The sequence below is a fragment of the Silurus meridionalis genome, chromosome 6, assembly GCF_014805685.1.
Source record: "Silurus meridionalis isolate SWU-2019-XX chromosome 6, ASM1480568v1, whole genome shotgun sequence".
In the NCBI taxonomy this organism is placed as follows: Eukaryota; Metazoa; Chordata; class Actinopteri; order Siluriformes; family Siluridae; genus Silurus; species Silurus meridionalis.
In genome coordinates this window covers 3,637,251-3,657,889 of record NC_060889.1, presented here as the reverse complement: position 1 = coordinate 3,657,889, position 20,639 = coordinate 3,637,251, and the positions used below count along the sequence as shown (strand labels likewise).

At 40.4% G+C, this 20,639-nt stretch overlaps 2 protein-coding genes across 4 annotated transcripts; both read right to left on the bottom strand.

The window, feature by feature from the left end:
- Positions 1–209: 209 nt before the first annotated feature.
- Positions 210–13,113, bottom strand: colgalt2a (collagen beta(1-O)galactosyltransferase 2a). Its single transcript, XM_046851090.1, has 13 exons — positions 13,110–13,113; positions 12,185–12,428; positions 10,109–10,222; positions 9,842–9,959; positions 9,566–9,700; positions 8,507–8,711; positions 8,008–8,127; positions 7,456–7,529; positions 6,087–6,193; positions 5,877–6,009; positions 5,266–5,393; positions 4,818–5,024; positions 210–4,047 (listed from the first exon to the last, which is right to left on the bottom strand). Exons 1-13 carry the CDS (start codon positions 13,111–13,113, stop codon positions 3,804–3,806), a joined length of 1,833 nt encoding a protein of 610 aa, XP_046707046.1. The 3' UTR covers positions 210–3,803.
- si:ch211-13f8.1 lies at positions 12,898–19,880 on the bottom strand. Of its 3 annotated transcripts, XM_046852223.1 has the most exons (10): positions 19,754–19,880; positions 18,906–19,631; positions 18,096–18,165; positions 17,760–17,885; positions 15,837–16,930; positions 15,563–15,731; positions 14,870–15,092; positions 14,653–14,774; positions 13,722–13,894; positions 12,898–13,511 (listed from the first exon to the last, which is right to left on the bottom strand). In XM_046852223.1, exons 2-10 carry the CDS (start codon positions 19,603–19,605, stop codon positions 13,318–13,320), a joined length of 2,871 nt encoding a protein of 956 aa, XP_046708179.1. In that variant the 5' UTR covers positions 19,606–19,631; positions 19,754–19,880; the 3' UTR covers positions 12,898–13,317. The 3 variants fall into 3 exon arrangements, with proteins under 3 accessions (XP_046708179.1, XP_046708178.1, XP_046708180.1); XM_046852222.1 differs by having other exon boundaries at positions 18,906–19,849; XM_046852224.1 differs by lacking the exon at positions 12,898–13,511 and adding an exon at positions 14,185–14,336 and having other exon boundaries at positions 13,728–13,894; positions 18,906–19,849.
- Between the last annotated feature and the right edge of the window lie 759 nt (positions 19,881–20,639).

Genomic DNA, 20,639 nt, shown 5'->3' with positions numbered 1-20,639 from the left:
CCAAATATCAAGAAAAACGATAAAACATATAAATAAATATTTCGATAAGGCACTCGTGCATTCCCAGGTTTCCACGCTTCGAGGTATTTAATTGTTTATTTGTATCACGCAATTTATATACAATAATACCGTTTAAGTTTGATATACGGACGGATGTTCCACGCGCACTAAAACTCGTTGACGTGTTTTTCGTCCTTTTTTTAATTTTATCTAATGGTTCTCATAATCAAATCGGGGTTTTCTTTTTTACGATTTTCTAAATATTTTGCGTGTAACCTCGTGCTACAGGTTTGCAGATGGCTTGTTGTGTGTGTGTGTGTGTGTGTGTGTGTGTGTGTGTGTGTGTGTGTGGGCATAGCCTCGCTCGAAGCTTCTCCGGTCGAGATGTTCTATAAATTCGAATGGTCGCGGGATCGTGCGCTTTCTAATTTATCGGGTTAGTGCTGCTTTGCTTGCGTGTGAACGTATATCGCGTGTATGTATAAGAGAGACCGAGTGCGAGTCCCTCTCTCCGAACACGTCTATCTCAGCGAAACAATGCAAAACACATCAGGAATTTAAAAAAAGCCTTAATTCCTCTCCGAGTTCTTCTTTTGCACCGTTGTTTGCCGTTACACTTTCTGCCGCAGGGTGTTTGTATCGTTTTTTTTTTTCTCCTTAACAAACTAGAATACAAATATGCAATATTGCACTTTTCTACTAGGTGGTGATGGTGAGGAGGAGGAGGATGATGATGCAGATGATGCATCTGTCTGCTTGGGTGATGGGGAACACTGTATAAATATATCAAATGCCTGCAAAAAACTATATACTAATAATAACAGAATAAGGAACACTGTGGAATTAGATGGGGGCCCGTCATAGAAAAAGAAAAAAGGTCTCGGGATACACCCTTTTCCAAGTGCTTATTTAAGTGCGACAAAGGAAAAAAAAAAGAACTTGACAATTTCTTTTTTGATTTTTTTTTTCCCCCTCGTATGTGGCTATGTATTTTTTGGAATCCCTTCCTCGTCCTTTTTTTCTGTCCATGCAAAAGATTTATTCTCGTCCTATTGCTACTACCGTCTACCAGATGACGGGAACTGCATCCATGCACATAATCGCAATACTAAGGACCGCGAAAGGTCGCCGCTGGAACGGCTGCCCTGAACTGCAACACATAGAGAAAGAAAAAAAAAAAAAAAGTCAGTCAACGGGTGTCAAGAAAAACAAGCCAATATCATACCTCCAGGGTCTCGTGTCAAAACTGGTCGGGATCCTTTCAAAGCGGATGTTTTAAGTCGTCTTTTTAACCACACACACCAACTTTAGATCTTCAGTTCACCTCATTTCAAGTCAAGTGATGAATTCTGCTCATTTGTATACGTCGACAGAACATGGTTCTTGTTATCTGACCAGCCTTTAGTACTAGCGCTGCTAATTCCTGGCAAGTCAACACTCAGCACAAAATCCACAGTCTTATTTACATTTTTTTATTCCAGTTTTTCTTTTAATTTTGGCTTCTATTTTTATGCTTTTGTATGTTAAATATGTCGCTACTATGAATGAAAGAAAAGAAGCTAACGTCGCGAACGCAATGTGGCTGGTTAGCTTTATGCAAGCCAGATCATGCTAACCATGTTTAGCGTTATCAGCCATCTTTTGTGGTTTTCTTTGGTACCCCGTAGTGACCTTCGAGGTAGTGAAGTCTATGCTAGTTTGATAGGGTAGTAGCTAGCTTTTTTTTCTTTTCCCCCCAGCGGGTGTCGCAGTTCAAACCCTATGTCTTTTTCTGTCAGTTTTTTCTTAGTATTGTTACATTCTTTCCTGTGGCGCTTTTTTTTTGTTGTATTGTAAATGTTTTACAATATTTCTGTATGTCAGAGATGCAAAAAAGTACTACTAATAACGGACCGAAGTAGTATCCTTAAAGCTTTGTGTCTCGTGTCACACAAGTGAGGAGAAAAAAAAAACACAAGTCTTGCTAATAACCGAATACAATCCTGTCAGTTTTATGCAAATTCTTTTCGTAGCCATGTTAGCATCTGGCCTTGTGTAGTCTATAAAGTATGTACAGCGATACCCTCTGAGGTAGTTAAGGATGAATCCTGTGTAACTGGAATAGTGTAGCTGTTAAATGTAGTTATAACAGCTAGTAAAATATGTTCAGAGCCCTTCTGATTTTATACGTCTGTCCAAAGCGACGAGAGTTGTGTTTTTATTTTCATTTTCAGTTGTAGTGAGAGAAAAAGCTAATCTTGGGCTACAAAGCTGCCTTCTTGCTTCGTGTCAATCCAAACTCGACCTCATTTACTCTTTATTTTGGTACACACTAAACCCAAATACCCTCCGTATATATAAATATATATCTATTTTTTTCTGTTCAAGTCAGCACACTAAAGTCTGTCAAGACTGCAGTGAAGTCTATTTCCTGACAGGATTTAGGCTTTAATGCATCTCCTCAGGTGTTAAAACTGAATGCCGAGAATCTCCATTTTGCATCTTCACCAATGTATAAACCTGTTTTTTTGTTGTTGTTTTTTTACTGGTTGGTTTTCATTTGGTATTCCTCTGCTGATTTAATTTATTACATGCTATTTGTGTGTTGTGGGTTTTTTTTTTTTAAATAATTCATTGTGAGGTATGAAACTTTGCTAATATCTGCGTTGCCTCAAAACCACAAGGAACTGCCAGTGCTTTTTAAATAATAAAAAAAAATCAAATTATTATGATTGTGATATTTTTTATTTATTTATATTGTTCTAGAAAAAAGCTTTGGAATTTTTGTCTGTTAAATGTAAAGCTGGAGAAACACTGATATTAAACAAAGTGATGATGAACATCAACGAGGGTTGATTAACGTAATGGAAATGCCATTTGTGCTTATCGTTTCAAATCAATCTGAGGGAAAATATTTCATATATTTTATTGGAGATATTTAAAATGAGGAGTGTGGTAAAGGCAATGGCGCAATGGTACAGGCAATGGACTGCCACTGCTGGGGCCCTTGAGCAAGGCCCTTAACCCTCAACTGATCGGTTGTAAGTCGATCTCGACGACAGTGTCTTCCAAAAACCAAAAATATACAATTCTTTGATTGTCCTTCTGGAGAAACTCTTCAAGAATCAAAACATTTCTTGTCATAAAGGGTTCAGTTACTATGCAGGAACCCTTGAAGGGTCAGTTTGGTAAACAATTAAAAGAATAAATCAAGCTTTTTTGGAACTCTCCAAAGAACCATTTAAGAAACCATTGTGGGAAGGTTTTAAAAACAAAAGAGTGTAAACAAGTACAACCTTTTTCTAAAGAATTCTTTATCCATTAAACTCTTAAAGGAACCCTGAGGGGGCTACTGTTGGTGAGCGCTAAGACTTTAGGTAGAATTATTTATTTTTTGTGGAAGCTAAAAAGTCCACAGAACCATTGAAAAACCATTTTTCCATGAGAGTGTATGTATTAAATGGAAAATGTATGGTCCAATATTCAGACTATTTGTACTTCATTCAGTCATTCAATAATTAAGGGGCCTTAGTCTCCAGAAATGATACTCAGACTTTGAAACCCATAGTGTTCTATGCAAACCATTCAATGGGCAGCCAAAGAAACCATGGGCTATGAATTTCCCAGTCAATAGACATACTGTAATGGGTACTAATGCATATGTGTGCTGTAATCTGCTCTACAAATTTATTGTTGATCGTTGAACGACCATATAACTGTTTTCCTCAGTATGTTTAAAACCCATTTTGTATAAATGTTCAGATTCTGATGCCTATAAAATCCAATAAACCCCACACTCTCCACTACTTTATTGTGCTTAGACCTTAGAGTTCATCCCTGCTGCCCCTGTTTAAAGTAGGTACAGGACCCGCATCACCACGGTTCTGCTTTTTATGGGTTCCCTGGCGGTCCCAGTCTGTGTTAATGCTCTCGTTGTCCCAGATGGTGGATGTCTCGGTGTCACTGCTATAGCCTGCTTCTCCTGTGTAGTGGGTTGGGAAGAGGAGGAGAGGTTCCACCGAGAAAGCTAGAAGGTCCCTTTGTTTAAAGTAAACCAAATACTCTTCCCTGTGAATAAAACAATAATTTGTATGGGTTAAAGGAGTCTGTAAAGTGTGTGGAATTCATTTTATGGGCTTTAATATACTATTTATAACTACCTTACTATTCGAAGAAAAAAAAAACTGTCCTCTATAGTACAAGAATTATTTTGATGCAGCTCATTTTCCATTGATAAACAAGCCTTTTATTGCCTCTATTTTATTAATAGATTCAGCAACATTTCACAGAGAACTTAATCCAGATTAATTCAAAGTGATTCCTAAATCCTTGTCATTACCCTAATCTCTATCCCAGAGCCCAACAGTTCTCAGATCCCCATGACAGATATCTATCAATTCCCAGACCCCCATGCCAGATATCCATCAATAGTCCGATCCTCAACCCAAATATCAATAAATGCTCTGATCCCCATCCCAGATTCATATCAATACTCAATTCCATATCCTATATTTTCCCTTCAGCACTCGTAATCCCAATCTCATCCCCTTTTAGATATTCTTCAACACTCTGTCTCCTATTCCTTGTCCCCTTCAATGCACCTCGGATCGCAGACAATGCCCTAATCCCCAGTCAGACATATATCAATACTTGTTCCCCATCCCAGATATCTACTAGGGTAGTTCTAGCTCTCCAACAGAGATGGTTCCATATAGAACTCTTGATTTAAGCCTCTAAACACTCCTCTATCTAATGCACCACAGAGGAATCCTAATTCCTTAGAATTTAGCAATCAGTGGTAGCAGAGAGATTATGGTTCTAACTAAGCTATAACATACTTTGGGTGCTTGTTGAACATAACAGGCAGGAACTCGTCGACTGGCAGCATATTGCCCAAAGGTTCAGCCGCCAGAAGTTTCTTCGCACCCTGAAGAGAGAGTGTATATCCCAGCGTCCAATAAGAATAATCAGGGTGAACCAGGTTCTTTATCCCTTGCACCCAGCGTTCTGGATTCGCCACCTGCAACCGCTTACGGCCAATGTATCTTGGAGAAAGAGAAAGAGGGGGAAAATTGAGGGTTATTAGGATAATGTAAACAGCAACTGTAGAACCACTTTTCATAATCTCAGCCTGTCACAAATTGCAGGCCTGCTCCAGCAACCCTTTCTTCTAATCAGCTCCTGGTCGCTTTGTTGTTTCTCGGCTGGTTTGCCATGTGCTTATTCTAAAGCCAGACAGGAACCTGTGTTATTTCCACAAACGTTGGCACATCAGAATCTACGTACATCAAGTCCCACATAAGCCGCAACCGCCGAACATCGTCCATGATTGTGTTGAGGCGCCTCTTGAAGTTCGCTTCAAAGCGAACATCGTCCTCTAGCACGAGTACCTGCTTCTGCCTCCGTTCCACCACCTGGGGGAGACAAAATATCTGTCAGTGTCAGTCTGGGGAAGGGTGGAGCTTTTGGAAATCTTTATCAAATGATTCCATACTTGATGAATATCCTGTAGTAGATTTTTGCAATAATAAATCAATGTACCATGCTATTATAGGAAAATCAACAAAGACAAAACATTAGCATTTATGGCATTTGGCAGGTGACTAACAGCTTTTTCAGTTATACATCTGAGCAATTGAGGGTTATGGTCCTTGCTCAAGGGCTCAGCAGTGGTAACTTGGTGGTGCTGGCTTTGGCACAAAATGGTGTGAAGAAATATGAAGCAAAGTTACCTTCATCAACACAACCTTACACTGACTTTTTATCCATTTCTAGTTGTATGGCAGCCATGATATCCTGCGTTTGAGTGCCTTCAAGGCCAGGCTGTGATTTTTATCTCTTCGCCTCCGATTCATGCGTAAACATTCATTAGTACAAAACACATGCTGTTCTCCTACCTGCTTCCAGATGTTGTAATGGCTGAGAAAGCAGCCGATCTCCCCTTTAGTGAGCACTCGCCCAGAATAAGGGTCTTCATAGCTGGGCAGCATCTCTATTCCTAAAACCTGGAGTTGCGATGAGTTCAAATATCTAAACAAAAATAAAATAATAACGATTTTTTTCTTTTCTTGTTTAAAGGCAAATGATATTACCTAATTATCTCGTACTTGCCGTCCACCGCATCAGTCACCGTGACTTCAATTCCCAAAACGTCCAAAGTGCGCAACATACGCTCCCTACGGTCCATTCGGCGCCTGAGATTAATGATGTAGATCTGACCATAAAAGGAAGGAAGGGTAAATATTTCCAGGCAAAGTACAGAAGGTGTAATAAAAACCTGCAAAAGTAATTCTTCAATCTTTATTACAAGCTATACCACAGATATATTTAAATCAATGGGAATGGAAGGCAACGGTGGTGGGAAAAAACTCTCGGTTTCAGATGAGTTGAGTTGAGATGACATGAAGAAGAAACCTTAAGAGAAACCACATTTAAAGGGAAGCCAGCCTCCTACTCATCTGGATAATATCTGTTGTTTTCCTGACTCTGATTGGTCGGAATAGTTTCAATTCATATTCTACAGGGTGGTGCAGAGAAAATTGACATTTTGGAACTAGGAGTTGGTGACCCTGGGATGTCAGCAATTGTTTGGAACCAGTGCGACCCTTATTTAGAACCTTTTGCCTTTAGTTATAATAAAGCTGTGGAGTGGTGCCCAACGAGCATTCACTGTAAAAGCCCTTTATTAGAATAGTGTGAGTGCTGTACAAAGGCAATTCCGGTGTACCGGTTAGGACTTTGCGATCATGTCCTTTGAAGAAACAGATTAAGGCTTAAAAAGAAATTCCCAGGTGGGGTTAAACGTCCGCACACCAGAGAATATCGAGGCTGTTCTAGCTGCCTTTGTGAGGAGCTCTTGCTGCTCTGTTCCACAACATCACTGTAATTAGCTGTTTCTTCCCCATGTTGTTATCGCATGAGCAGACAGGACAAGATCATAACTGGCAATGATGCCAAAATTCCCTGTTACAAAAGGCTTTTACAGCGAACACTCCACTGCTCCATTATAACTAATGAGGAAAGGTTCTAAATGAGCTCGCACTGGCCCCCAAAGGGTCGTCAACTCCTAGTTCCAAAATTTCATGTTTCCCTACACCACCTTGTAAAACCTCATTTCCGAAAAAGAAAATGTGTAACCAATGGGATGGTGATTCAACGTCTTTTGAAGGAGTCCACAGTTTCAGAGATTTTGTAAACCATAGTAAGTTTTCCACCATTTTTTTTCCCCAATGGAGGGTTTGGAAAAAGTAATTCTGGGGAATTGCTATAAAGATTGTGTAATGTAAGTGATCTCTAAGGCTGATGTTTCATTAAATAGTAAGTAATTCTAATGTAAATGTGACTTTTGCAGATTTCTGTGGTATAAATTAAACAGTTCATGGAGCTGTTATAGGACGATACCGTTCATGTCCTAAGCAACGTACAATCCATAAACTACCCGCAACCTTATCGACCGTAATGAGAAACCAGATGTACCTCATCGAATCCCATCCTGTCTTTGTTTCTGGATGCTGTTTGCAAATACCGTGAAGGCTCCAAGGTGAAATCGACTAAAAGCAGAGAAGAATTTGATATAATCATGAATGATATTTCATTCGAAATAGTGCACATACAGTAGAGAGTTGATACTTCTCGAGTTTCATAAAAGCAAGCCCGGGTTCATGTGAGGGACGGAGAAGAAAAGGAAAAAGGGGCGATTTCACATCGGGCTGCGAAAACCGAGTGGACAGAAAGAGGTCTGTCTGAAGCAGTGAGGTGATCTCTGTATCTTAATGGGAATCTTTTTCTCTGGAATCATGCCAATATATGTTTTTCTCTGATATTTGGTTTTATTGTTGGTTGTTTTCCTTATCCCAAACATTGTTTTCTAGATAAACGATTTGGAAGATAATTTGAATTAAAAAAAAACATGCACAGTGGGGGGTTTATGAGGGAATGAGCGATGCAAATGTTGCCCTTTGACTGTATATGTAAAGTGTACACTTTCAGAAGTCGGCATGCATCGGCATCGGATATCACCTGACTCACTCATCGCCTCTGTGAGGGTGTGTGTGAAGCTCTCCTCCTCGTCTTCCAGGGTCTGCTTGGATTCCAGTGGCACAGGCAAATACCCATAATGCTCACTGTTAGACACAAACATCTGCACTCCTGGAAAGCAAAGGTGAACAAGGGTAAACTCTAATATCAGTGTGCAGATGTGGGAAATGTCTCATTAGACGATGATTAGTCAGAAGGTGCTGTATGCTTGGCTCTCCGTGTAATCAATTTATTCGGTTTGATTTACGTTTCTTTGTTGACCATTGGTAACACTTGTCAGGTCCCCATGACACAGAGTCCTCCTTACATGAGCAAATTTGGAAATCAAGGGGAGTTGGTAGCTTAGTAGTTAAGGTATAGGACTTTGGATTTAAAGGCTGTGAGGTCAATCTCAGTGACACCACACTCCTGGGCCCCTGAGCAAGGCAACCCCATAGCTGCTCAGTTGTATGAATAGGATAAAAATGTAATTCGCTCTGAATAAGCTCACCTGCCTGTCTCGCTGAAAAGGCAAAGGCCAGGATGTCGTCTAGCATCCACGGGTAGAGTTGGTGTAGCGGGTAGAAGGCCAGGGCACGGCTGGCATGGCGGCGCAAATCCAGCAGCATGGTGGAGTGAATCATGGGCACGGCATGGCACCCAACTCGTTTCCAGTTTCGAATCGGAATGTACGAATCGGTTCTCTTATAATATCCCTGTGGGATAAAACAAATTACATCTAAGAGTAGCTATAAAACACCTTTGAATAAAGGTGTCTACAGCATATAAAGCACTATTTGAAGTAATATATATTGGGATTGCCGCTGTGGTGGTATCTTGTCCCCAATAAGATACCTTATGGAGGGAAATTCATGAGCCTATACTAATAAAAGGCAACTAAAACGAAAAACTAGAGATAGTGAAATTCACTGAGTCGCATGTGTACAACGATTTTAAAAAGTGGGCATCGGATAAAAATTGGTACTGTAAAAACTATTTATTTATATATAATTATTAGTAGATGCGCTATACTTTTATTTAAAAATAATTTGCCAATATTTTGTTACTTGATTTCTGTTTCTTAAGCGTGAATATGACGTATCATAACCTTAAGGAGACTGATTCGTGTCCTGAGAGTTACATAGATTAACATGGCAGGTAGAGGTGCATCTTCCTGGAAACAGAACAGGAAAATAACGTATGGTTTTATTTGATCACTTTTTTTCGCACTACAAACGCCAGTTTGTGAAAGAGCCGTGTTAGAAGCCAGAAGACACTTAAGTAAATCTGTGATTTGCTGTCTGACTAAAATAAAAGCAAATTATCTGTACCATATTGAATTGAAGAGCATCATATTTTTTTTCATTGAATCGCATTGTGTCGAATCGAATGGAAATCGGATCGCGCTGCCTCGTGATAGGGGTGTATCGCATCGCATCGCATCAGGAGCTGCTTCATATGTATTTTTAATGTATCGTATCGGTGGCTATGCATTGAGATGCGAATCGCTTGGGCCTCAGTTATGCAGATGCACATCCCTAACCTGGATGCTGCTGAAGATATACTGTACCTGTGCAGTCATACCGCACCAGAAGTTAGAGTAGAGCGTTCTGGATTTCAGCATGGGCGCCACCAGGGTACGGTTCTCAGCTATCAAGTGGCTCAGGACCTTCGGGTTTGTCAACAAGTTATCGCTGTCTGCAAACTAGAAGCAGACAATGTGAGTCGTATGAGTAAGTGCACAGACCGTTGCAACACTGACAGGTTGTGTGATGGCCTGATTTGAAGCAGAGGTACTGATACTACCTTGTACTTCCAATAAACACCAGAGAAAATAACAACTCACCAAGATGTAGTCAGCCCATTGAGCCCGGGCTGATTGGAGAGCCGCCTGTCTCAGCTGCATCACGTGGCTGAACCTGGAGTCTGGCCAGTGTTTGGGACCGAGTTCATCAGCATAGGAACTTAAATAAACGATTTCGATATTAATTACAAACTCGAATTTTGCTTCTGAGAGATACCATTGAACCTTTGTTCAGGTCCTTGGGTTGATGTTAATTACAATATATTAGTGCACAAGTTATAAGTAAACCATTTTGACTCGAACCTCTACCTCTTTTCATGCTCTGTGGTCCGGAATCGTACAGAATGGTAGAGTCCCTCCACTCTGGACACCCACTCCTGCAGCATGGCCGTAGTGTTATCAATGCTGTGGTCTGCTGCAGCCCTAAAGATCATTTACAGCTTGGGTGTAAAATATCAATCCATGACTGCTGATGTCAGTAAGATTTCTCCAATCGTATTATTATTGCGAATAAATATATATTTAAAAATATATCTGCAATAATATTCATACTACACAAGATCAGAGTGGTCGAGCAACGAAGAATAAAATTAGCAGAATTCCTCAAAAGCATAGATAAAAAATAGAAAAGGATGAACCGAATTTTACATAAACTACACAAACTACACAATATACAAAAAAGTATTGGGACACCTGACATTTCTAGCCATATGTGGTTCTTCCCCAAACTGTTACCACAAAAATTAAAGGCACACAATTGTATAAGATGTCATTGAATGCAGTAGCATGAAATGTTCCCTTCATTGAACAAGGAGGTCCAAATCTGTTCCAGCATGGCTTGTGGAAGATCTCCTGCCATAGAGCTCTGACTGCACCCAAGTGCCGCCTCACGAAATGAAATCTCGCAAATTTCCCCAAAATCTGGTGAAAATCTGGTTCAATTAACAGCGAATGGGGACTAAATGTGATATTGGAGGTTCATAGAAAACAATAATCTTATAATCGGCTGTGCACAAACATTGATTTAATTCTAGTGTATTGAACACACAGAATTTCCCATGTAGAATGATAGTGTTGAAGTGGTAGCTTAGTGTTTAAGGCTCTGCGGTAGTGATTGGAATTGTTGAGGATCGAGCCCTGGTATCGCCAAGCTGCCATCGCCCAGCTGCCACTCTTGGGGCCCCTAAACAAGGCTCTAAACCCTCTGTGTTCCAGAGGCGATGTATCATGACTGACCCTGCGCTCTGACCCTGGCTTCCTAACATCGCTGGGATGTGTGAAGAAAGGATTTCACTGTGCTGTAAAAAGTATACGTAACAAGTATTTCTTTCTTATAGAAGTATAGAATTAACAGAATACCTGAATTGAGAGCGAATGAACAAAATCATAGCAATTGAGAAGAAGAAAAGAAAGATAGAGGAAATCAAATTGCAGGAATTCTTGATTTACCAAACATTCTATGTCCACTTGGGCTGGATTGCGATATCCTGTAAAATTCAACTTTGTAAAAATTTATTTCCTCAATTCATTTTCACATAAAAAAAAACAACAACTTGATTCTAGTGTTATTGCGTGATTCTCCATTTTCTACATTTAAAGATATCAGGACCTACAGAAAAGCAGGATATTAGCTTGCAGAATTATCACACAGCGAATAAGATCAAGTTTCTGTCTGCATTTTATCACTGCGCTGCGAGTCTCCTTGTTGGTCCTCAGCACTGTTTACTATTCGAGGGAAGAGTATTTCAAACCAGGGTGCCAATCAGGGCCGCTCACATACACTGGATCGACAAAAGTATTGGGACACTTGACTTTTACAACCATATCTACTTCTTGCTTAAACTATTACCTCAAGAACTGGAGGCACACAGTTGTATAAGATGTCTTTGGTTGAAGTAGGATGATTTTCCCTAATTTTTTCTTTACGTGAACTAGGAGACCAGAACCTGTTCCTGTGCACAAAGCCAGCTTCATTAAGATATGCATTACATGAACTGGAACAGTGGGTGCACACCAAGCCTCCTCTTTCATCAGTACCTGACTTTACAAACACCCTTGTGGCTGAATGAAATTTCACAAATTTTCACAAGGTCTATAGAAACATCCTCCCAAAAGAATGGAGGTTACTGTAAGAGCAAATAGGAACTAAATGTGGAATGCTGTGTAAGATTGTTCCTGAAATGGAGCACAGGTATGAAGTAAAAGAGAAGAAAAATGACCCTTTTAGACATCGGAGTGTTTGTTGCATTGACGTAAATGCTCAGTACATTTCTAGGCTTATATAATATTTTTAGATTTTATGGTACACTTGCAGAATATACTAGAATAAAATCTTTCTACTGAACAAATAATGTGGACACTGGAAAGGGTAATAAATGAAGTTACCAGATAGCAATCCTGTCCTTTGGATAGTCCATCCGCTCGAGGCATCCAAGATAAAAAGGAAGGCTGTGTTGGGAATTCCGAGCCAGAATAGTGATCATCACCTTCGGTTTGAGCAGGGTGGACTCGGTCCAGATTGGTTCCAGATCTGAGAGCGCTTCAGAGAAATCGGACCTAAAGGCTCCAAACCAAAGCAGAATAGAAAGCTGGAGGAGCAGCATGGCCTGCACAGTGTTCTCAATGGTCTCTTACAGAAAGCAGAAAGAATGTGGCAGTCAATATAAGGCTGGGGAATCTGTCTGGGTTCCAGGAGGTTGAATGGAGATGGGCACAACCTGAAGCCACTGAGTTATTTGCATAATTAAAAAACTACAAAATAATCAAAAAGAAATGAGACAATACGCAAAAGCACACTTTCGTATTTCTTTTCTAATTAAATACACAAATTTTTTTGGGTCGATGTTTAAATGTGAAATATAATTATTTAAATAATGAACCTTGTATGATAAGAAAAGGGCAATGTATTATATTGGTATTATCACATATGAAGGTTAAGGGCCTTGATCAAGAGCCTGCTTGGTGGTGCTGGGAATTAAACGTATGACCTTTTGATCAGACACCCAACATCTTATCAAAGAACCCCATCACATACCACCACATCTCCATTGTGTCTTTTTCCATGTACAACAGGACACTACTATATACCTAGATTTTATTTGTTCCCAGTCAAGAGTACAGACATAAACACAAGCAGCAGTACAGACATTCACCAATGAATCAATTATATCAATTGAGAGATCAACTACAATATCAGCTATTAAAACAAACAACCACATAGAACCCTAACTCTAATATAAATACCTTATAGAAGTACGATAAATTAATCTCTATACGCTTTAGCTTGGTGGCTGAGGTATACGTGTGTTACCCATAATGCATTTTACGCCTACGCTAATAAATTTAGGTGAACAGCACTAATGATTTCTCTAATCTTATTGGTCAGATCATAAGGTGTTGAATTGAGCACGGCATGGACACTAATTTTCCTCTTTATAGTAACAGAGACTTGGTGCACTTTCCCTCCATTCACATTTCCGAAATTCAACAATTGGATCCATTATGTATCCTTGAGCAGTTCAGTGCTGAATCCAACGATGTGGGACGATTCGGACGGTAGCCGAACTCTCACGAGTCATCAGACAGGTCACCTGGTCAAGGCTCAACCCAGTCACCTTTTCTCCGTTGACCTCCAGGATTTCATCTCCTACTGCCAAAAGGCTGGTGTAGATGTTCTCTGTGGTACCGCCTCCCACTTGCTCTACATATATTCCTATTAGGAACGGGAGCAAGAGAAAGAGCAACAGGTCCATTTTACACTTTAACTAGTAAGGCAATGTTAATTATGTTTTTGCTATATTACGCATCTATTGATTTGGACAGAGATGAAGAAAAAAAAGATATCGTTAAAATACAGGCTATGCAAAAACTGAGAGTCCGGTTTCAATGTTTATTCCTCATGCTTGGAACTTTGAACCAATACCTGAGTCGGGTCGACCTTTTCCTTTACAGATAACAAAGCCGAAAGGTGCGTTGACTGGTCTAGTGAGCTCCAGCAGCAAAGATCCATCAGGTAACGTCTGGAGAATTCGGCCCATTGGACCTGAAGGTTGAGATGCATCTAGGATTTCCATTCCCTTTTTATTATAATGATCCCTAAAAGTATACATGAAAAGCGTTTAATTTTACAGGTATAAAAATGTATGCTAGCATGGTGGTACTACACGCTTTGGTGGCACACATGTCGCAGGCCAATCCAGAGAAAATAAAGATGGCGGACAACAGTGTTATTGAGTGCATGGTACAGCGTGTGGCGATGAAGTTTCATGTGAATGAAAAAAGGAAAATGTGGATATCTACAGAAGAATTCATGCACAGTTTGGAAATGAGACGCTAAGCCGCAGTCAGACATTTGTATGGCGTAAACATTTCAAAGATCTCCGTACGTTTGTCAGTGACGATCCCAGTCGTGGTGGTTCCCAGACAACAGCAGTCATTCCTGGATAATGACTGATCCTGGGTAATCGACGAGTTCCTCGGAGGTCGGCATTTCAGCAAGGTGACAAATAAAGTGATGTCCAAGGATGGTTCATGGTTTCTATGGCGAATCTTTCCAGGCGTTAGTTAAATGCTGGGATAAGTGTATGAATGTATCAGGGGAGTGTACTGGAAAATAAATGCAGTTTCTACTCTGAAATTTGTTCTTTTATTTTATAAGCTCAAAAGTCCCAGTTTGACTTGACCCCTTGTATTATTAGCCTTATGCTAGCTGGCATGTCCACCATACAAATTAATATACACCTGTGAAATTACCACTAAAGCATACAGCCATGTTGTTAGATTTAAGAATTTAGCAGTACAATGGTAGTGGTATATTACAATGCATACGTAACACATTAGCTCTCCCAACAAACCTGGTACCAAAGGGAAGAGGCAAATGAAGCTCTCCAGGAACAGCTGAGCGCTCATATTTCTTCTTTGGTGACTGCAGGCTTTGGAAAGAAGAAGCTTTACGCAGCTGAGCAAGAGGAGACTCCTGGTGGAAATAAATGAGGAACAATGATAGACCAGTTTAATTGCTTGTCTGAAATTTCAGGAAGCTTTCCAGTATAGATAAGTAGCCATACTAACCTGATAAGTAGCCATATTTAAGGCCTGAAGAGATGGTGTTCTCTGCAATAGAGTCTGGCCTTTGTGAGTGGAGCTTGGAGAAGCTCTGGCTGTGAAATGCGACAGATGCTCCATGCTACTGGACCGACTGCCCTTCACCATCTTTCCCATGCTGTTCAGGCCCATGGCCGAGAAAAAACGGCGTAGAGAGAGCTTGGGCCGTCCGTCCCGCTCCAGTGTTTTCCTGATGCAAAAATGAAGAAAAGAAAAAATAAAGGTGCTTTATGGTTTTTGCATGTACTTTACAGCACTGTGAGATTCTTTTTTCGCATATCCCAGTTATTTTAGGAAGCTCGGTGCTGAGTGCAGGGTCAGCCATGATACAGCACCCCCTGAGGCACAAAGGGTTAAGGGCCTTCTCAAGGACCCTAAGAGTGGCAGCTCGGCGATACTAGGGCTCGAACCACCAACCTTTTGATCCGTAACTTATTTTCATGCAGGAGAAACAAGCCACCTGCTAAGATCAAGCAGGATCTAACATACTTCGTTCTGCACTAAATAAAACCTCTGGCCAGCTATATAAACCAAGGGATGGTTGGCCATATTCCAGCAAGGGATGACCTGCCAATACAATGTTTTCACCATAATTCTAATAATATCCTCAACAAAAGACTGATCTAGCAATACAGTACATTTGACTTTTGTTAGACGTACCGTGATGCAGCTAAATTTTCATCCCACTGTAATTCAGCTTTTCTGTGTACTGATCTAAGAAGTTCTGCTCTTAAATCCTCTGTCTTGGACATGGCCGCACCTCGGACAATCGGCCAATTTTCTGTTGGGCGAGAGGCAGCACAGGTAGAATCCTCGCTTGGCAAAAGGACTAGTAAAAATAAAGAGTAAAAGTTCACAAGGTAATTAGTGTACATTTTTAAGCAAGAACATTAAACTAGAAGGACAACAATGAAACACTAGCGGTTATGCTTACCATCTAAAGACTCTACAGGTGCTACCACAGGTAACAAGTACTTAAAAGAGGATGATTTAAAACAAGGAATTAGTCCTGAGGAGACTTGTGAAACCTGTGAAGGAGCACCAAGGTCCTGGGGGGTTGCAACCGCATGGTGAGGACTTTTCTCCACTTCCTGCACTGAAGACAGGGTCTTTACACCGAGTTGCTCTATTGGTCTGCTCTTGGACCCAGACTTTAAAGCGGATTTTATAGGCAGGTGGATTCCAGCAGAATCCCTACAGTTTCTGGAAGTTGTAGTTCTTGGTGTAAAGGAATCAGTAGCAAATCTAACACCTCGTGCAGGTTTGGAACGAGGTCCAGAGACCTCCTCCAGACCGGATCTGGTCCTAGAATTCCTTCTTTGCGCCAACAGATCTTGACCACGAGCATAAGGGCCATAACTCACCTCAACTCTGTTCTCCCCTTTGCGACTCCTCCTTCGGAGCTTCCCAAAAGCTGATGCTCTTTCTCCAAGATCACCTTCTTCTGCAGCCATGACATTGTCATCCAGGCTGGAACTTCCAGTCAACATAGTACCTTCTAATAGATTTGGTTTAACAATTTGTTGACCAGAAGTAACCCACTGATTACCAGAGTTTCTCAGTCCATCTGCATTTTGCCTAGATTCTTTGGGATGATTTAGTGTCAGGATGTTCCCACAGGCCTTACATTTCTGGGGCTCACTCTTGCGCAATACAGTCTTTATAAAGGGATCCCCTTGATTACCATGAATGGCCAGTGGGATTCCTGCACTATCCTGGCTTGATCCTAAACCCTTACTATCTTGTGGGACTGCAAGAGGCGGTGGTGCCTTTGGTTGCTGGCTAGATAGTAAAATGTCCATCAACACCGGTTTATGCTTGAAAACTCTACTTTGGCAGTGACGCTCTGTCGCATTCTGTGACTCCTCCTCAAAGTGGACATGACCGAATTGACCTTGTCTCCGCAAGTGACCACCATGCTCACTGTTCCTGCCTGGAACGTGCAGCAGCTTGCCAGATGAGGGACCTTTCTGCTCGTGAGTGGTTGTAATGATCTTCGGTGGTGGGGTATGCATTGGTAACATCTCCCTAAATTTGAAGAAGAAAAATCTTTTGTGGGCTTTGGATGGCTTTGTATCATGTATATCTCAAAGAAGCTCAATTAATTCCTGAGTGGGACAAGAAATATATAAATTGAGTCACTGGGTGGTGGCTCAGTGGTTCATCAATAAGTCACTAATTAGACAGGGGCGGGTTTGAGTCTGGCACTAGCTTGATATGGAAAAATTACTGTTAATTTCAATATGGGTAGCTAGAGAAAATATAACTACCCAAAAAAGCTGTTTTAGAAAACTTTAAATTATTCAACAAAATGAACATGGTCCACCATTTCTAATGCTTATTTCACTTCAGCAAGCTTTGATTGTGTGAAATACTACACTATGAAATTACTGCTTTCCCACTGTCCTTTTCAATTTGACTATTTGAATAAATATGTGGGAAATGTTGAATTAAAAACCACATTAGCACATTACACTATGCTAAATGGATTTACCGATTTAGCTAAAATCTAAAAGGATCAGGATTCATTTTTACCATGTGTATATGTGCCTGGTTTTGAGTTCATTGCAAGCGACGACATCCTGGGTAAAAAAAATTGCTTGCTGAGATTATCATCACGGCTCGAAATGTTTCCAACAGTCTGTATTATGTGTTCTTTATCATTATGCCAAGATGTACCCAAAGCTATCAAATCATAACTTCATCATTATTTTTATGAAATCTTTTGTTTGTTGTGAATCATTCTTGTTCTTGTGTTCTAGTGTAATAATTTACTTTTCAGCTTGAACTTGGGTGTAGAATTTGAATCTTTTGCTAACAGGAAGGAAGGGAAAGGTCAAAAGATGGGGTCACTTACAAGACTTCTCTCTGTATGGATGAAGTCCCCTGGTCATTATGTTGGTTCTGAGAGTGAGCCTTCGATCTGGCTCTCTCCAGCAAACGTTTTGCCTGCTCATGGCGTGGGCTAAGAGTCAAGTCGGATCTGTACAAACAAGGCAAGAATGTTATAAACATAACCAAATATATTATATATTGTCCATGTAAATTATGCTACTAAGCGGCATGAATTAGCTAGTTTTTGTTTGACCTCTATAGTTCTAGCATTACTGAGCACAGCAATGGGACAGATTATCGCTTAGTAAGTTGGAGAACAAAGCAAAAATATCTAATGTTTACCACGAAATTTCTTTACCTAATGTTAAACCCGGATCTGCAGCTGATTGTTGTATCCCAGTCAGTCCCTTTATAAGATGGAGGTAAATCTATAGAATTTGAAGGAAAGACACAAAGATGTCAAATTTTTTCAATATAAAGCAATACATGAAATATGGATTAGTTATCTAGAATAAGAAGTTTGTGGTGATTCCCAATGATCTTTTGATCCTCTTGTGTTTGATTAAAAAAAGTTTTGCTGATATTATTGCTACAATTAAGTGGCAACTGTACATCTTTCCAGTGTTCCCAATCACTACCTACCTGGAGACTCTGGAGTTCCAATTTGAAAGGGAAATGTGCAGGGTGAAATTTGAGGGATGCCTTCAAGCAGGTAAGAAAAAAAACTGGATGAATCAATCTTTTCAGTACCAATTAGAAAAGAGACAATTTTAGCTTTAGAGTGGATGCCCTGAATCACCACTAGGTCTGGGTCTGGGACCTATGTTTTTTTTTTACAATACATATATGCTTTAGAACAAGGTTGCGTTAAACCTTGCAAACTCTGGCATTGTCTTTCTGCCGTTACACAACAATTCTGAGAACCAGGTCGGCAGATTTCATCCTTCGGTCTCATCATGCGGCATTAAAACATTATTATCTGTAGTCCTCTTCATCCCAGCCCCCAACATCTGTAATCTCATAAAGGAATGGAGCCATCTGCTCACAGATCAGAAACATTATCCTGCAGCACAGTGTGCTGGATTTGAGACTCTATGAACTACTGAGATACAGTTTTGATGCATAGAAAAAACAATACAACTGACAGTGAAATTAATTCTGATCTCACCTTTGTTTGGAGGTGGATACTGTCCTTCGGCAAACATGGCTGAGGTGGGTTTGGTGATCTCTGCCTCTGAAATATCTTCCTTCCTGGGTTCATCTAATGGACCTTGTTCGTTTTGGAAGCATCTTTGGGTGGAAGTGCTCTTTAAGCTGTCCAATCCTTGCAAATCTTTGTGAAGAGCAGTACCTCTGAATTTAAAATTTTGCTCCTCTCTTCGAGCCACTCTCCAAAACCCTTTTGGCGGCATCCAATACCTTGGAGAAGAAGTGGGCTTTGACAGAAGGGTGCCTCCATCTCCAATTTTTATGAAATCCTCTATTCTGGATCCTTCTCCAAACTCATTATCAAAACTGGGAATCGAGTCTTTTTGCCATTTCTTTTCCGTTAGCTGGCTTGGAGTTACAAAGCCTTGTACCTCAGAAACCTCATCACTGCTGCACATGTTAACTATTTTGACTTCTGCGATGCTCAAAGGTGATTGTTTCTTGTCCGGTTTCTTTAAAGTTTCTGGCGGATCCTTGAGCAAAACATGCATCTCTTTTCCTTTAGACCGCCTTTGTGATCGTTCTTTGAATTTGGACTGTAAGGCAGATACAGCCGAGCCTGAGGGTAAATCGCTGGAACTCTCAAAGTCAGGAGCCGATTGACCCGTGTAATGAAACAACTGTGTGCCAGCCTTTTTTATTGGCGCATTTGCCTCCATGTCACTACTTTGTAGTGTTCGATCGGCTACGTTCATCAGCACAGGCAGGCCATACAAAGCAAAACAGCAAAGTAATCGAGTAATCTTTCATAATTAAAAAAACATACACATAACACATCTATCAAATCCTCATGACAGAATGATTTACCTTGAAAAAATGCATTTGCAGCTCCTCCACCATAGTCTCCTGATCTTAAAATGCCTCTCTGTATTTACATCCTGCATACACGTATGATCCAGTACATGGCTGAATCCTGGACACGTCCACCTGTACTGCTATAATAAAACCCCCTCTTTATCTTTGAACACGTCGACTCGCGCTCAATAGTCGTGATTGGTCTGCTAATCCGCACAGAAATCGGACGGATTAGAGCAAAACAGAACATAAAAGCCTGCTTTAATGCCTTGGACACCAATTGCGGAATTTACTGTGTACATCGATGCATCCCATTCATGATTTTAGTTTCAATCTAACAGTAGAACTTTGTTTAGTGGCCTTATGAAGGATAGTGTTTCTGAGGCGTGACCTGGGACTCAAGCTCCTATAAAATGTTCTGAAGATGAATTAGTAGTGGATTTTCAAGCAAAAATTATAAAAGACAGTGTGACACAAGGGCTAATGGCTTGATCCTGAGCTTATATTACTGTGTGTCTCCTTGCAGGGGCGTCCTTACCAGGGGTGCATTCCTGCTTCAAACACAGCATCCAAAAACATCTTGGTGGTCCAATGCCTTAACCACTGAGCTTCTACCTCCGATAATGGAATGATATAATGTATGATCTAACGTTGATAAGACAAAAATTAAAGGAATTCTGGAACTTTAATAAACAGACATTAGTTGTTTAGATGAGAATAGGTTCCCTCATGAGTTGGGTTCCTCTCAAGGTTTCTTCTTCGTACTATCCTAGGGAGTTTTTCCCCCTTGCAACTTTTAAGGGATAAACTTATAAGTACTAACATACAAATTCATATTTTAGAACCTATTTCTCTAAAGCTGCTTATGGAAACTGTCCATTGTTAAATATGGCATATA

What these genes read in the sequence shown, in the direction of transcription:
- colgalt2a (XM_046851090.1), bottom strand. An exon ending in ACCACAGAGCATGAAAAGAG is followed by an intron (nt 9,960 to 10,108) that starts GTAGAGGTTCGA and finishes CGTTTATTTAAG; the next exon opens with TTCCTATGCTGATGAACTCG. An exon ending in CGGCTTATGTGGGACTTGAT is followed by an intron (nt 5,025 to 5,265) that starts GTACGTAGATTC and finishes TCTTTCTCCAAG; the next exon opens with ATACATTGGCCGTAAGCGGT.
- si:ch211-13f8.1 (XM_046852222.1), bottom strand. Translation starts at nt 19,641, where the DNA reads ATGAACGTAGCCGATCGAACACTACAAAGTAGTGACATGGAGGCAAAT. An exon ending in GTATCCACCTCCAAACAAAG is followed by an intron (nt 18,166 to 18,905) that starts GTGAGATCAGAA and finishes CAAATTCTATAG; the next exon opens with ATTTACCTCCATCTTATAAA. An exon ending in GAAAATTTAGCTGCATCACG is followed by an intron (nt 15,093 to 15,562) that starts GTACGTCTAACA and finishes TTTTTGCATCAG; the next exon opens with GAAAACACTGGAGCGGGACG.